Below are 16,646 nucleotides of genomic sequence, written 5' to 3' on the forward strand. Positions count from 1 at the left end.
ATATCACAAGGACAAAATAGAAAAAATCGACAATATACAGCGACAAAATATTAAACAGCGACAATACACAAGGACACAATAGAAAAAAAAAAACAATACACAGGGACAAAATGTTAAACAGCGACAATACACTGGGACAAAATGAAAAAGATGACAATACAAAAGGACAAAATGTAAAAAAGCGACAATACACAAGGACAAAATGTAAAACAGTGACATTACACAGGGACAAAATAGAAAAAACGACAATACACAGGGACAAAATAGAAAAAAGCGACAATACACAAGGACAAAACGTGAAACAGTGACAATACATAAGGACAAAATAGAAAAAACGACATTTCACAGGGATAAAATAGATAAAACGACAATACACAGGGACAAAATAGAAAAAAGTGATGATACACAAGGACAAAACGTAAAAGAGCGACAACGCACACGGACAAAATGTAAAACAAAAAAGACAATACACAGGGACAAAATGTAAAAAAAAAAGACGAATGTGTTTATTTGTATACTTGGCCTCCTATTTAGTAGACACGATCATGTATCATATAACGTACTGTGTTATCCAGTGAATATACCCATGTCATAATTTTCGCGTATTAACCCGTGATATATAACCTATCATCCCTGTGTTTGGTTGTCAGTTTCAATTGTTTCAATTGTGACGTCACACCTAAGACAAGTACATAACGTCACAGACTTCAGCACTGGAGTCAAAATGGCCGCTTTTTACAATTTAATCTTGCATGAAAAATGTCGTTTTACACAAATAAATGCCACAAATCATTTTTTGTGATAAAAAGAATCTTACACTCATTTCCATTTCATATGAAATGTATAACACTCGTCACGAATTCTTCATTTTAGCTCGCCAGAACTAACACACTTTTTATCAGAAGTCTATTGAGTTCTTACGTTGCCTTATATAGACATAGACATCCTGTTTATATATAGCAGAGGCTATTACAATTACTGTATAACTGTATAACACTCGTCAAGAATTCTTCATTTTAGCTCCCCAGAGGCTCGCTAAATTGAAAAATTCTTGTTTCATAAATCTCATATGAAATGGAAACTCATGTAAGATCCTATATATATTACGCAACACTGAAACCTAACGAGCAGACTACATAAAAGTATACATAAACTATATACAGATTGCTTAAACACTAAAAAAAACACACTATCAAACATAGACAACAATAAAATGATATACATTGGATAGCCGCCTAAAAAATGTTCATTACTCGTGAAAACGTTTTGATTTATTGTTTTTCCAATGAAATCAAAAGTTTAACTTTAAGCGAGCTTTCAAAAGTGTCTGTTTCCTTTACCAATCGAGGAGTGCAGACAGAAATTAAAACTTATTTTTTCGAGCTTTCAAAGTACATTTAGTCTGTTTCTTTTGTCAAGCTAGAGGTGCAGCGAAAGCTCGCAAAATAAGTTTTAAATTACTGATTGTGTTTAAAACTACAGTAATAAGGCATTTATTATTCCTATTCATACCAAACTGATAACTCTCATTCCGAATATTTAAGAAATATGTCTAAGAATCCATTAAGTGTTTGCTAATTTTCTATCTTTAACATAGGAAAACATTTATTCTTGATTCATTAAACAGAACTGTTCGTCGTTCACTTACTTTAATTTATTACCCACCTATTTAATTTAAAGGTACTTGTTAAAATAAACACCAAAGGTGTGTTAAAGGTGCAAACCGTCACAAGTACATTCGAGCTAGGTGTTTCATCTGTATTTCGTAATACGGACATATTATTTAAATAAGCAGACGGGAAGGGTCACAGTTTGTTAAATAGGACGAACTAACACACATTTTATCAAAGTCTATTCAGTTCTTACATTGCCTTATATAGACATAAACATCCTGTTTATATATATCAGAGACTATTAGAATTACGAGTGGTAATATTGAACCGAGTCCACTTGGGTGGTCCTAACACAGGTGTGAATTACCCTTATCTACTTTTGAATGTTGCCTCGCCTCATTGTATCTCTCAACCGCGGCTGTTGAGCCCCGCAGTCAGCCAGTCAGAGATTGTAAGGAAAAAGTAAATCAAAATATTGACTTGTAAATCTAATTACCTGTTAAGCGCCGTTGTCAGCCAATGGAAGTTTACAAGCCAGCAGTCAACACAATCGACTAAAACTCTGACATAGATAATTTTAAGAAGACTCCTATGCTATTTTTATCATTTTTCGTCATGACTTTTTATCTTGATTTGTGACTTTTTCTCTTGTTCATATATCTATTTCGATTGTAAAAAAATTACCTCGTGCGTATGACTTTCAATTCGTTTGAATTCCAAAATTGGCATGAATAAGCTTCCGTAGTATAATCATATTATTTGATACTTGTTTATATCTTCTGCTTACTGTAGCCGCATAGTCAGGTCTCTGTTATCCATCTCAAACGGATGGACTGAATGAAATGGTGTATGTAAAATAGTCTGATAAAGTATAAGTATAAACTTCATTTTATAATAATACAAAATAAGATTTAAGACATCATACACTTTGTTTTGGTATCACTAGTTCATTTGATGGTATCACGATTTCGTATTTCATTATTTAAAAAATCTACATAATAATGTCAAGAAAAATAGTCTATATGTTAATGAAACTTATTATATTATGAATATATTAAGTTTGATGAATAGATAGTTAAACGGCCGTAAAAGTAAACAATAAGCGATATCTCTGCTAATCCGTACATATATGGAACGCTGTTTGGTTCTTTTATATTTACTATGTGTCATCTATTAGAATAGTGTGTGATGTCATTGGTCAAAAACGTATTAACTTGGGTTTTTTTAATTTGAAGTTATTTTTGTAATATGACGTGAAACCGTCGTTACAGTAATTAAGCACAACGCGGTCAGCACGTGCTTCGTTCACCAGTTCATGTCCATATACGGTACACTATTTTTGCTCTTGACGTAATTAATTGCAATTATGTTTGCTCGGTGTCTGCTTTTTGCTCACACTGTTTTGAAATAACCTGTATGCGTGAAGTGAATTTGCATAATTAAGGATCCTCGTACCACAACATTTTTTACCAACATAACTATAGCTTGAATAAATAAGTTCTGATAAATGGGGGGGGGGGGTTGTCATCAATAACAGTGTTCTGAGTGTAAAAATAGTATAGCAAGACTAGAACGGGATTTACAACCTGGATTTCACATTGTTATACTATCGCTCTAACCGCTTGAGCTACGTGTACCAGCTGGACAACGGAAGTAACCAGGCTCAAACGTGCAACAGTTATATTCAAATGAAATTAAGTAGAGAATGTTGTATATACGGAAAACATCACAGTACAGTGAGACAAAGATCCTTAAGCAGGTTTACGAATAGTAAGATGTATACTATTGGGGGAACCAACATTTTAGTTCTTCCTTATAAAATTGACGTAAATTTCTTCGGTAAAGTTATTAACCATACTAAAATAACCATCATACTTAATACGTACAGTAACAACAAGGCAATAATCATTTGTCTTAACTAGTTGTACATGGGTTAATTTATATAGGATATATAGTAATTATCCTCCGGTTTTCCAACTTTGTTATCTATTCAATAAATCTGAATATTTTGCGTGAGTGTTTAATATCTTTTCCATTGTACGTTTAAGCTGTTGTGTTTATACATTTCACTATTAAGGAGGTCGTAAACTCATTGTAATAAGACAACAGAATGAACATTGACCGAGGTTAACGGTCAAGAAAACATGGCGACCTGTAGTGATAGGTTAGAGTTGAACATCCGTGCAGGGTCTTGTATGTGTTACTGGTTTGTCAGTTGACACACAAACATTGAACGCCATTAAAGGAACAGCTGACAATGACCCTTTTAGTCCACGACGTAAGTACATATATACCATATTTATTCGAATCAGAACTGAGTGGTTAAATCATCGTGTCATCGAAATACTTACTTGAATATGTTATCTGTGACATCGTTCAAATGTTTATTGATTTGAAATAAATAACATAATAAGCTTCGAATTTACAATAGAAAAGACGGAACAATAGAACTTATATATATGTTAGACAAATATTGACCAGCAATGTTTGTGAAAGTCATTTTGTGTTTGTAGTTTATGTTATACGATCTATAGCGATGTTTCATACCATTATCAATGTCTGGTTCTCTTCTCATTAAAGTAACAAACTGTTTATCGTGACGGTATTAATAACTGCAAGTTAAATTCAAGTCTCATGTACCAATTTGTTGATCAGCTTATAGTTTGGCATGATTCATGGAGCCAATAATGATAATATCGTATTTTTTTTTTGATGATCCGAAACATGTTTACTGATAGGTTCACATTTTACGAACACAAGATTTGTGCAAGGTTGTAAAAGTTATATTAAAAGTTCTTTGGTCGGTCATGTGTAGATTTAAACGTTTTTAAGAATTAATGAAAGTTCGAAACTATATAACGTTATAATAATGATTGGGTCAGTAAAAGTGAGTCTACTTTCAATGTTTAAAGTTCTAACTGTGCTTTACGTCCTATTAACAGCTACAAGATCGTATGGTCATTTAAGGAGGAGACAAGTTTCGGTGATGGAGTGGAGCATGAGAACCCCGAAGAAAACCACCGACCAGTGGCCAGTACCTGGTGACTGCCCAACGTTGGCACGAAGCAGGGACCCAATGGTGGGGGACTAGTGATCGGAGACGGTCATACGCCTTCACCACCCGGCCACCGCGGTGTATTTACACACTCGACTTCTTTTTCAATGCATACTTTAATAAGTTACAATATAAAAATGTGTAGGTGAATAAACTAACCTTTTAATAAAGATTTCATTTCAACGGATTTATTCTATATCAGACTGGTTTCAAAATTTGTCCCACATTATATTTAAAAATCTGTATTCGTGAAGCGAATCTGCAGTATTAAGTAGACTGACAAGTAGAAAGATGTTTGCTATAGACAAACAAATTTCTACAGTATTTAAAGCTGACAGTGCAAGTTAAAAAGCTTTCAATTGAGATTTTAATTTGGTCCTTGCGTGGTAACGAGTATGGGTCTCGCTGGGTATAAAAAGCGCATTACTCGTCGAACTTAACTTATCAATACAGGTCGTCCTGTTTTCTTGAACGTTTACCTCTGTCAGTTTTCATTTCTGTTGTCTATTTACAATGTGTTTACGCCTTTTTTAATTGTTGAATGCATAAACACAACAGCTGAAATGTACAATGGAACAGATATCGAACACTCACACAAAATATTCAGATTTATTGACTAGACAACAAAGTTGTAAAACAGGAGGATCAAAACTATATTTTCTATATAAATTAAACTGTGTACAACTTGTTAAGAAAAATAATTTCTGTACGTATTAAGTGTGATAGTTATTTTAGTATGGTTAAGAACTTTGCCGAAGAAATATATATAAATTTTGTAAAATAGAACTAATTTCTTTTTTAATAGTTAACATCTTACTGATAGTCAGCCTGCTTACGAATCTATGTCTCACTGAACTTTGGTGTAAACAGCAACCACTCTTTAATTTCATTTGGATATAACTGTTGCACATATGGGCCTGGTTACTTCCGTTGTCCGGCTGGTACACGTAGCTCAAGCGGTTAGAGCGATAGTATAACAATGTGAAATCCAGGTTGTAAATCCCGTTCTAGTGTTGCTATATTATTTTTACACTCAGAAAACTGTTATTGATGATATTTTACATTTCCCCCATTTTCTCAGAATTTATTTATTAAAGCTGTAGTTAATATGTTGGTAAAAACCGTTTCAAATGCGTAGTTACATTATATTTCGTTTGTGGTACGAGGATTCTTAATTATGTAAATTCACTTCACGCATACATGTTATTTCAAAACAGTGTGAGCAAAAAGAAGACATGCAGCAAACAGATAATTGCAATTGACTACGTCAAGAGCAAAAATAGTGTACCATATATGGATATGAACTGGTGAATGAAGCACGTGCTGACCACGTTGTGTTGGATTACTATAACGATGGTTTCACGTCATATTACAAAATAACTTTTTTTAATTTACACCCTTGTTCAAGGACGAATACACTTCATTATGTGATGTACGATTCAAACCTGGTAATCGTCTCGTCTACTACCAAACCAAAAACAATGAAGCACACAAATATGTATCACTCATCTGAGTGCAGATGTATCACCAACATAGTTCAAAAAAATGGCAAGAAGCATTATCAAAAATAAATCAAATCTATAATCCTTATAGAAGAAACTACACCAATAGTTCGTTTGACGTCGATATTCAATACAAACTATATCATCTTGCAGATTTAAAAAAATGTTAATACTGTTTGAGCGTCGAAATAACACAGAGCTCATTTCACTAGAGGCTATGACGATGGTGGGTTGTAAAAGTGACTTGCAGTCATACCATTGAGCTGTAAATCATATAAAAATGCATAATGGCAGCATTTGTGTTATAATACACACATTGAAGTTTAAATTTGACCGACAGACAAGGCTTTTACATGTGTAGGGATTGGACAAAAAGCATCAAGACGGTTGCAATTTTGTCAGCAAATAAAGTCTATCACAGCAATCTCCAGTTATAAGTAATTTCTTAAGATATTGAATCAGAATAAAGTCTTTAATTGTATGAAAAGTTAGTTTGACACATACATAAACACTTTACACACCTGTGTATAACTAAATAAATAACAAATTCATTTTCAATTGATGAACAATATTTCAAAAAAAAAGATCAGGTCAATGACTTAAATATATTTTGCTACATCATTATCAGACAAGGATAAATTAAAAACCATGCAGTCTCAATATTCAAACGAAAATGAGCCAGAATATCTGCAATAAACATGAAGGCGAAACCTAGCGCTTAAGAAGGAGCGTTTCCTTGACAACACATAATGGCGGTCGCAGATTCTATTTCTGTCAAAAAGATGTATTCCTTCCCATCAGGCATTCGACGACGGTCAACGCACAGGATATATCGTGATGAGGGAAGCGGTTTGGGAAGCTAATATCCTCGTTCGACAAGAATGACGCAGCTCAATGACACTTGATAATATGATAAGCAGTGCAAGACACCATGTATTATTCATGTTTTATGCACATGTATTCAAACAATCCAGGAAAATGTATATAGTATGCTCTTTAACAAAAAACAAAGCATATGTATGTTCCCGTAGGGAGACCGACATCGTCACAAGCTTGTACTCTCCTATTAAACAAGGCGAGTGTTTTTGACTTTGATAAAATACCGATTATATTAAAACTAATTTCATTTAGACATTAAAGAAATCTTTAGTGTAGACCCATTACGTAATATTAGAAATGTTTGAAAAAAATCACATTTAAAAGCAATAATCAAGGTTTTCAATTACAATGTTTGTTAAAAATAAAAGAGGTGTTTTGAGGATGTGTTTCATAAAAAATAAGTAGTATTTGGTTAGTCTTTACTTGTTGCTAGTTGTATAAGTAGGATTGTGAACACCAGAGGTGGTGATTAAGTTAGCAACTATCATTTATTTAGTAAACATATGTGAAAGACATCCAAATAAACATTTACTAAATATTTTCCAAAACACGTATAAAACAGCAATAGTATACTTTTAGATTATGCCTTGATGATATTATATGAAAATAAAGTAAGCTTCGAGACCATTCCGAGATATGACGGTGTTTCGTCGAGGAACCAAATAAATATTGTTTCCTTTGTCTTCTTATTTTTCATGTAATTTGTAGCACTATAGACGATATAATAAAGCTGACCCAAAATACAAGTACATTATTTATAAGTAGGTCACAGTGGTTTATTCTTATCAGCAATATACTCTACTGTATGTGTTAGATACAGATAAGGACTTTGCACCAAGCATGCCAAATTAAATAAGCATAGCAAAACTTAATCTACAGAAATGTCGGAGTGAATTCGGTAGAACACGATTAACACCATCGTTAAGATGTTAGGGGAAGGACAAGTAATAAAAGCTACCCTCATAGTATCCAAAAGCAAAACGCTAAGAGATGAAGTAGGTTAAAAGCTCTTATTATGTCGGAATTTTTGTGTATTGAAATGTCTTCCATCGGAAGTTATGCCAAGTATTTGGTATGTATTTGTGGTGTACAAACATATCAATGCAGGTCCATGTGAAAATGTTTCAGTAATCGTGATATAATAAAATAAATACGTGTGTAAATGTGTATATATAAAGAAGGTAAGATAAGTGAAATCAGGACCTGAAATGCGTATACAAATAATCTGTCATATATATATAAAGACCTCGAACCCCCATTACTAGACTGGCCACTAGCCAACATATCCATCATTACCATAACGGAATATCACACTTTTATATGCAACCTTAATTTCCATGATTGATTTTTTCATTGTACATCGTTCTGAACTTGATCGAAGTATTAAAGGTCAAAATTTAAGGTCTTGACTTATACATACTTGTTATTTCAAAATATATAAGTTATTATTCAGGTTAAATATATGTTTGTTGGTTATATATCATAAAATCAAATACATGACCATTACATAGCTGTTGTGTGGTTTGTTTTGCCAAATATAATGTCATATCAATATGACGAAGTCTCACCAAATACTTCAACACCGTATTTCCCATTTCCTGTGATAAGTCAAAGATATTTCTAAACACAATTTGGCGCGACTATCGACATGCCCCTTTGAGTATTAAGGCACAAAATAATGCATATTGTCAAAACAGTACCGCGGATATATACCAGTGTATAGTATTTATCAGATGTGTGCTAGATTTTCTTAAGGTCCGTGTAATTGAGCTCTCGCACGCATGCGCTAGCGAGAATTTCTTATAAGTCAAGATTCTGTTAAAGGAAAAGTAGGAAGCATCGTGCAGTGATTATAAAGAATCAGGATATGCTCATTGGTGTCGTGTTAAAATTACAGTATTAGCATGATCACTATATTACCGGATTTTATGAAATATTATCTTGCCCTTAAGATATATCAAATTCAAGAGAAGATTTCATATTACTTTTATAAATCTGTATAGCTAACAATGCTGACTATGGCAACAGAACAGCTGACATTTAACATTAACAGGTGCTGATAAGGTAGGAGAATTAACCAATATGCATGATGTCTATAAAATCGGTTTTTAACAAGTAATCAACTAACAATACATTGCACAAACTCAGACACATTTGTCAAAAAATGCGAGCCAATGTGGCAATCGGCCTCTTGTAATATTCAGATTTAGTGTTGCACAATACATTTCAGACACTAAAATGGTTAACTTATAGTAAAATTGTCAAAATAGGGTCATTTGTGATTTTGGTTCCCCACTATCGCCTCTTGTCTTTCATACATGTATCTTAGAATGGGCTTTCCAAACTTACATTGGTCATATCATTACGTGTCCCGCATAAGGTCAAGGTAAATTTATACGAAAAATATCTTATCGATGATAGCCACCAGAATGCTATCAATGACATCCCTGCTTAAAATCCTTAGCCAACACAAATAATACATTGTCAAACAATTATTTTGTCAACACTGAATATATATTTCAGCAAAATGTCAAGAGAAATGGTCACCAGATATGCAAAGTGAGAAATTTTTCGCTTAAAAAATATGTAGTCTAACATAAGCCAATAATGCTCCACTTATGGTCATTTTGCACACGGTTCCTCTCTGTCTCCAGTTATATATCGTGTGTGAATGGACGTGTGTCATTCTTGACATATCACTCCTACACAATGTACTGGTCGTTGGCTGTCGCCGTGTGCCTGATTGGGCAGGTATGTTATTAACGTACTCCAACAAAAATATACACAAGGTGCACTATAGATCTTTCATTTGTAACATAGGGTATCATGTTGTCCTTAGTATATTGGATGTGTGCTTTGTTTCTTATTTGGCCTTATGTGTTGACAATATTGTTTATACTTGAACTTCGTTTAACTACCTTAATTATCTTTATATATAAAATATATTGTATTTTTTCTTAAAACATAATCTGTTTGGATTGGTGTTTATTTCTTTCTAATACATGGAGGAATTGTTATGATTTTCAGCTTAATTCCATATACATTTCACGAGTATGGCAGATCATTAATATTTCCTGCGAGACAAAAAAACAACATAAGTGAACATTTTGGTATATTCTACTATGCAAGTAATATCTAAAACTCTAGAATGGCGGACTCGTTAGTGCAACCAAATAGTTTTGGAGATGATAGCTTAATCGTTGGCGCTATATTTTAATGATGTTACGCCTGACAAGAAATCTGCACATTTTAAAAGGTCAACTTGAAACAATAGTACATGTTTTCTTATATCAGGTGATGTTTTCTTCAAAGAATGGCATCAATAGGTTAGTTAGAAAATATATCCTAGTTGATGTAGCGATGACTTACCTAAACAGCTATTTACTTTACTGTCGCTTCACATGATGTGTTCAAAAACAGTTCTGGCATCTCAAAGGGATATTTACCACTGACAGATATCACCCTTGATATCAGTCACAGTGTGAAAGATAACGATTTCATTACGCTGATAGAGTTCAACTTATATATAATTCAATTATCGAACTTATATCTGAAAAAATATAATTGATCATTAAATGAAGATGTTGTTTGAAATAAAAAAAGAGGTGTACATTTTATACTTCCTTTTTTGTAGCCGCTATTTTTTGTATTCCTTAACTAAATAAGCACAAAATAGCAAGTAGGTGTTTGCAAATGACAGCAATAGTGATAATTGACTCTTTGAGTGATCGTATATAGTCAAATCAGATTTCATTTTCCTTCAACTGACAATTGTTTAAATAATGTTAATTGCATCATGTCTGGTTTTAAAAGACACTTGCTGTGCTGTAAAAACAGAATTCATTTGATTGATTTGTGATTTTATTTTATATACAGATATCTGGATTTACTGTATTTCAAGAAACAGCAACACCATCATTTCTAGATGAACTTACAACACAAGAACCAATGCCACCAACCACCCAGCGTGTCATCGACGCAAACGAGTTCGACCAGGCTTTGTTTTTGTATGACGCTCCGACGGTATGTACCCGTTAAGAAAAAAAGAAAAAAAATGGTTTTTCTACAATTTCGGTCCCTGGTATCACCGATGAGGCCTAGAGGAACGGAACAGCTGTAAAGTACAGTGTAAATCATGTTTAGCATACTTTATATACATGCATTATCAAATTTTAAAGGTCCATTGTGTGAATCTTAGGTTCATCGTTTTGATATACACTAACCTGTATACATGAATTTCTTTCTCCATAGCATCAACTGGTTATGAAGCTTGGGCATTACTGTTACATTCATGGCGTCACGTCATCGTCACAGCAATTAGTACATACAGCAGATGGACTTTTAAAATTCGAAGTAAGTAAAAGTACAGCATATACCTTCATCAACTGACAATAGCTTTATCAAACATAGAGTGAAAATGTAATGGCCTGTGTCATTTCATTTTTGTACAAGTCCATGAATGAACACTTGCCAGACCCATCATATTGTTTCGCTTGTAATAATATGTTCACTGTTGATCACGTGTAGTGATATTCAACAGTTATGTGACATATGTTTCAATGTACAAAATACCTATGAACTTTATGGACAAGTCCCTGTGACAACTAAATATCATTTAGTACATACAACATATAAGCCTCAATAAAATAAAATAGTGTTTACACTACTTGTAGAATCTGTATATATGGATAAAACTTTTACCAATTGGTGTCTTTCGAATTTCTGTTTGAAGTTTAAGGCCAAAACTGACCTGCTTGTGTCGAGGGGCGGTTAAGCCTGAACAAAGAAGCTGATTGACTTTTTTATTTCCAGAGTATCTTGATGTACCTCGTAGCCGCTGGTATGCATACCCAGATGACCCATGCAGATGCTAAGAGGTTAAGCGTGCCCATTGAACACTTTTGCAGAGGACATGACATACAGGTCGTGTCAAGGATTCACCATAGCACTACCAAAAGTACAATTGTGTGAATAAATTAGAAACAGGTTTTTCAAACAAGTATTTCATTATTACTCTTCCTTATTCGGCAAACATATTGGTACATCGAATTGAAGTTGCAAACACACAATGAAACATAAAGCATGTTAAAATATTGCACATATTTCAAAAACTTTTCGAATTATAATTATCCTATGGAGTTTGCTATAAGTGTAATTTCGACTCAACAAACTATGATCCTGTTAACAAAATGGTTAATCTATTGTTAATATATAGAGCTCTGAAATTAAAAGCATATTGTTTTGTTTAGACATTAAGGGCATATTTTATTAACAAATATATCACCATTATGAGTAACAAAATATATCGAATTCGTTCGATTAGTAAGGAATTTCTGCAATACCAGGTATGTCCTCGACTAATCGTATACTAATACTTTGTTCCCTAGTTTTGGTCACTGTTACAATTCTTGACGGTGTACTTTGATCAAGTTATTTGCAACACGATTAGTCCAATGAGTACCAAATCCTTTGCAAAGCATCCCAAGCGTCCAGCATATTTGTCGACAAACTTCTTGTCATTTTCTTTATGTGACCTTTATGTTTTCCATTGGGTTTATTTCAAGAATAATATCCCCGTTATCGTTAAATTCTATTTCTACTTGGTTCGAAAATATTTTTGAGTTCAACTTATTATAACAGTATGCAAAAAATTATAGAAAGATAGATTCCTTTTAAGTGAACGCTTAACATTCGGAAACCATCCTTAATCGTTTCGAGTAATTCCTTTGGTATCGCAGTTAAAACAACTTCTGAAAAACGTTAGCCGCTTTTTAACTCGTGTTTACAGATATAAATGTCCGTAGGGTTAAGAAAACATTAATGACACTTTTATTGCTTCTGTTAATATTGGTTTGCCTATTAAATAATAATTGTTGTCACCCGATAAATCAATGAAACAAATTAGATAACAGCGCTATCTCTTATTTACAAAAAAAAGAATGCAAGAACAATAAAATAAACTCTTATACAAAATAATAAACAACTATAAGAGAGAGAGAGAGAGAGAGAGAGAGAGAGAGAGAGAGAGAGAGAGAGAGAGACACACACACACAGAGATAGAGGGAGAATCGTAAAGAAGAATATCAATTAAAGAAAACTGTTTATAACACGCGAACTGGTTTCATCACATTTTTTTTCAAAACAAAATGTTAGAAATGTACCAATAAAAAAACCTAATGAAAAGGTCAGTATAAAAGACAGCAATGAGGAGAGAGGAGGTTCCAAAACCGAAGAACATTGCTGAACATACCCAATAAATTTACTTCATAAACATTACTGTTCACGTGGCTTTACATTGGAAAAACGTTTTTATTACACCAGGGATAATTATGTTAGTCCCCCGAACAAGCCCAAATTCGAAATTGACGCACCTGAAAGAATAATTACACCTTCATACCAAGGTTTGAGCATAATCAGACATAGAGATGGACAAAACGCAACACCTTGATTTTCACTAGCAGATGTGTTAACAAATCAGAAGCACTAGCGGCCATGTTTGATGATCGATCAAAAATGAAGCACGTCTTACAGAACACGCCCATCATTGTTCACATAACCTTCATAAGTACCAGGCACGTAGTTTCTAAAGTTAAAAACATCTGCAAAGCGTTTGACGTAAGTAAAATGAGAAAAAGAAATGCATCAAAAGCAAGTTCGTTTGGGGACATAAAAATGGAAAGCCAAAGACATAAAGATATGAATGTCAATAAAACACTGTCTTCTCGGCGTTGTCAGATTCATATCTTGACATTTGCCTACGGTATCGTAATGGTCCCAGCCTCGTTACCAGTATCTCTGACAAAATTTGACGACCATGACTACCTGAATTTATATTCATAACCAACAAATGATTGCCCTCCTCTGGTAATAATATTCTATGGCTTATTGATTAGACAAATTACGAAATATGTTCGTGTACAAGTGTGAGTGTAGCGGCGAGCTCCCTAAACAACTCCTAACGGTGTTATCATTTTTACACGTATAGACGAACATTGTGAAAACTTCACTTAAATGCGCAATTTTATCAATAACACGATTATAAGTATTACACATTCAGATGACGGGCGTCTTAAACAAACTTACCATGGGTCACATTCGAGCAAAATTTACATGTAAAGTGAGGAATTTGAAACGAGGCAACGCAGAAACTGGAGCGTTTCTTGATGAATTCTTGCTGTTCTATAGGCGTAGAAGATATGAGTTTCATGTAATTATCGGGAATGCAAAATTATTGCGTATTCGCCAACCATGTCATGTCTATCTGTCGACTATCAAGACCTACAACCCTTCATGAAAAAATCATAACTTTGTATTTTGGATCATATATAAGATCACTACTTACTAACTGTCAAGCCGGATAATAGTTGTAGAGATGTAGAACAAGAACATGATACAGGAGGAGTTGTTCTAAGGGCATCTACATTCAACTGTTTTATTGATAAAAAGATTGAATATTGAAATGTCGATATCTGTAACAACGTTTACTTTTCTATTGAAAAGTAAACAAAAACATTACATACGGATTGAATCTGGATTTTTCCAGTGTCCATGCAATTACGAACGGGCTAAAATTTACTTACACACCACATGAGCGGCCGTAGCGAAGTAAATTTGTACCCATTCATATTTGCATGAACATTGGAAATCCCAGATTCAATCCCTATAATTCCAAATCACTATCAATGGGAAGGAAAACCAAAAACATAATTTAAATTACGAATTGTTTTTCATTCATTCATAAATTTAAAATAGTTTAGTAATATGACGTCACATCGCAACGTCATTTCGGCGATCTCGAAACTAACTAACGTGAACAATTTTCCACAGCCGCTTCATCGGGTCGAGCGACCTTGTTGATAAAAACATTAGCAGTGGTTTAATTTGCAAATGCACATAGAGAAAGTTAACAACATTGTACGTTGACATCGATGGATACTGGTTCTGGAGGACGGCCCGAAAAGGCCAGGGTTGACACCCGGTTTGAGGATTTTCTTTATTATGACGGAAAGTGCATTAGCTAGACTCGTCACGTTTTTGTGTCTATTGATCTTTCATGGATAAAAAGTATGAGAGAACTCTTATTCGTATGTAATTGAAGGACCATAATGTGTCGTAATTCCAACCCTGGGGTTCGTTTTGTTGTAGTCTCTGCCTTGTTATGTGCGGCGTAAGTAGGCCTAGGACTTGTGTTTGCATGCTGCGTTCGTCATATTCGTGAACATTCATGGATAATACAGTATGTGTGCAAGCAAATTCACCTCAGTTAATACTTTCTAATGTTGGAAACACCCAGATTAATTCCTTATTATCGTCACTAGTTTGATCATTGTGCGGACCCATATGTGACATCGAAATATTGTCAGTTTGAGCTTTGTCAGATTGATATCGTCTAAGGAGAAATCGGATCACCAAACCATCATTTTATTCATTAATTGAATATTCTGAGGATGAATTATATTCATTTATGATTGTATCAAAGGAAGAATACCGATGGGTGTTCTTACAAGCACCAGGGGTTCACGCGAGATATGTATAGAACGCTCTGACATCACCAATCAGCGTTTACAGTTTTTGCGAATGTCAGGATCAAGCCTTTTGCAGGTACAAGTATTTTTTATATAAAAACAAGTATTTTTTTGATATAAAAACAAGTATTTTTGACATAAAAACAAGTATTTTTTATATAAAAACAATTATTTTTTATATAAAAACAAGTATTTTTATATAAAAACAAATATTTCTATAGTGTGAATTTATTCCTAGAGTCCAAAACAGAATGCATAGTCGTCGCACGCACCATCTTTTAACAACGTAAACAAAACACTTTTGAGTTTGAATTACGTTTGCTGGTGCTATTTGAAACACTAACCATATGTTGACAAAGAATGGTGCATGGTTAGCTATTCTAAGTCTATACCATTGTTATAACTGATCTGTTGACACATTTCTTGATTTCAAAGTATTTTGGCAAAAAGTGATCCGATTCGGGTACTGATTCGATTTGGTAAGACGACAGAAATTGTCACTGTTGTGAGTATGGTTAACTAGATTTAAAGAATTTCTTTTAAAAACTCTTATACGTAAATTAATGAAAAATAAGACAAAGATACAATAACTAAATACTAATGATAAACAGTAGATCTTGCATATTTTGTTCACGGCGAGTATAGTTTTTCCAGTGGGAGACCACTCGAACGACAATACTGTAAAATGGGGATTTGAAAAACTTTAAAAGTAGTCCCATGGAAAAACAGCTGGTTTTTTGGTAACTTGTGCTACTATTAGCCAATCACAGAACCTGTAACAAAATGTCAAATGAAATTTGGAATTATATAAGTATAACTTCATCCTAGACTTCACCCATTTCCTTTAGATTCTACCCAATCATCAAATACGTATGGAGTAGCCTTGCGAATAAGTCTTTTGTAATCATCTTCTCGTGGTGTACGGTATGGTGTGCTAAGTGTAGAGATATTTGTTAGGTGATATATTTTCTCCGACAGTCAAGGGCAGATCAGCACGGTCAGAGAATTTAAATATTTTATTTAGATACTAATTTTCTTCAAAATTCACTAACATACGGATGACTACTCCTTC

The 16,646-nt window shown here is 33.7% G+C and overlaps 1 protein-coding gene across 1 annotated transcript; it reads left to right on the forward strand.

Annotated features, from left to right (window-relative positions):
* Positions 1 to 9,700: 9,700 nt before the first annotated feature.
* LOC110442636 lies at positions 9,701 to 12,045 on the forward strand. The gene is made up of 4 exons (XM_021486328.1): positions 9,701 to 9,800; positions 10,926 to 11,072; positions 11,301 to 11,402; positions 11,862 to 12,045. The coding sequence occupies exons 1-4, from the start codon at positions 9,759 to 9,761 to the stop codon at positions 12,018 to 12,020; spliced, it is 450 nt and encodes a 149-aa protein (XP_021342003.1). The 5' UTR covers positions 9,701 to 9,758; the 3' UTR covers positions 12,021 to 12,045.
* Positions 12,046 to 16,646: the final 4,601 nt, after the last annotated feature.

This window comes from Mizuhopecten yessoensis, unplaced genomic scaffold, assembly GCF_002113885.1.
Source record: "Mizuhopecten yessoensis strain PY_sf001 unplaced genomic scaffold, ASM211388v2 scaffold716285, whole genome shotgun sequence".
Lineage (NCBI taxonomy): Eukaryota > Metazoa > Mollusca > Bivalvia > Pectinida > Pectinidae > Mizuhopecten > Mizuhopecten yessoensis.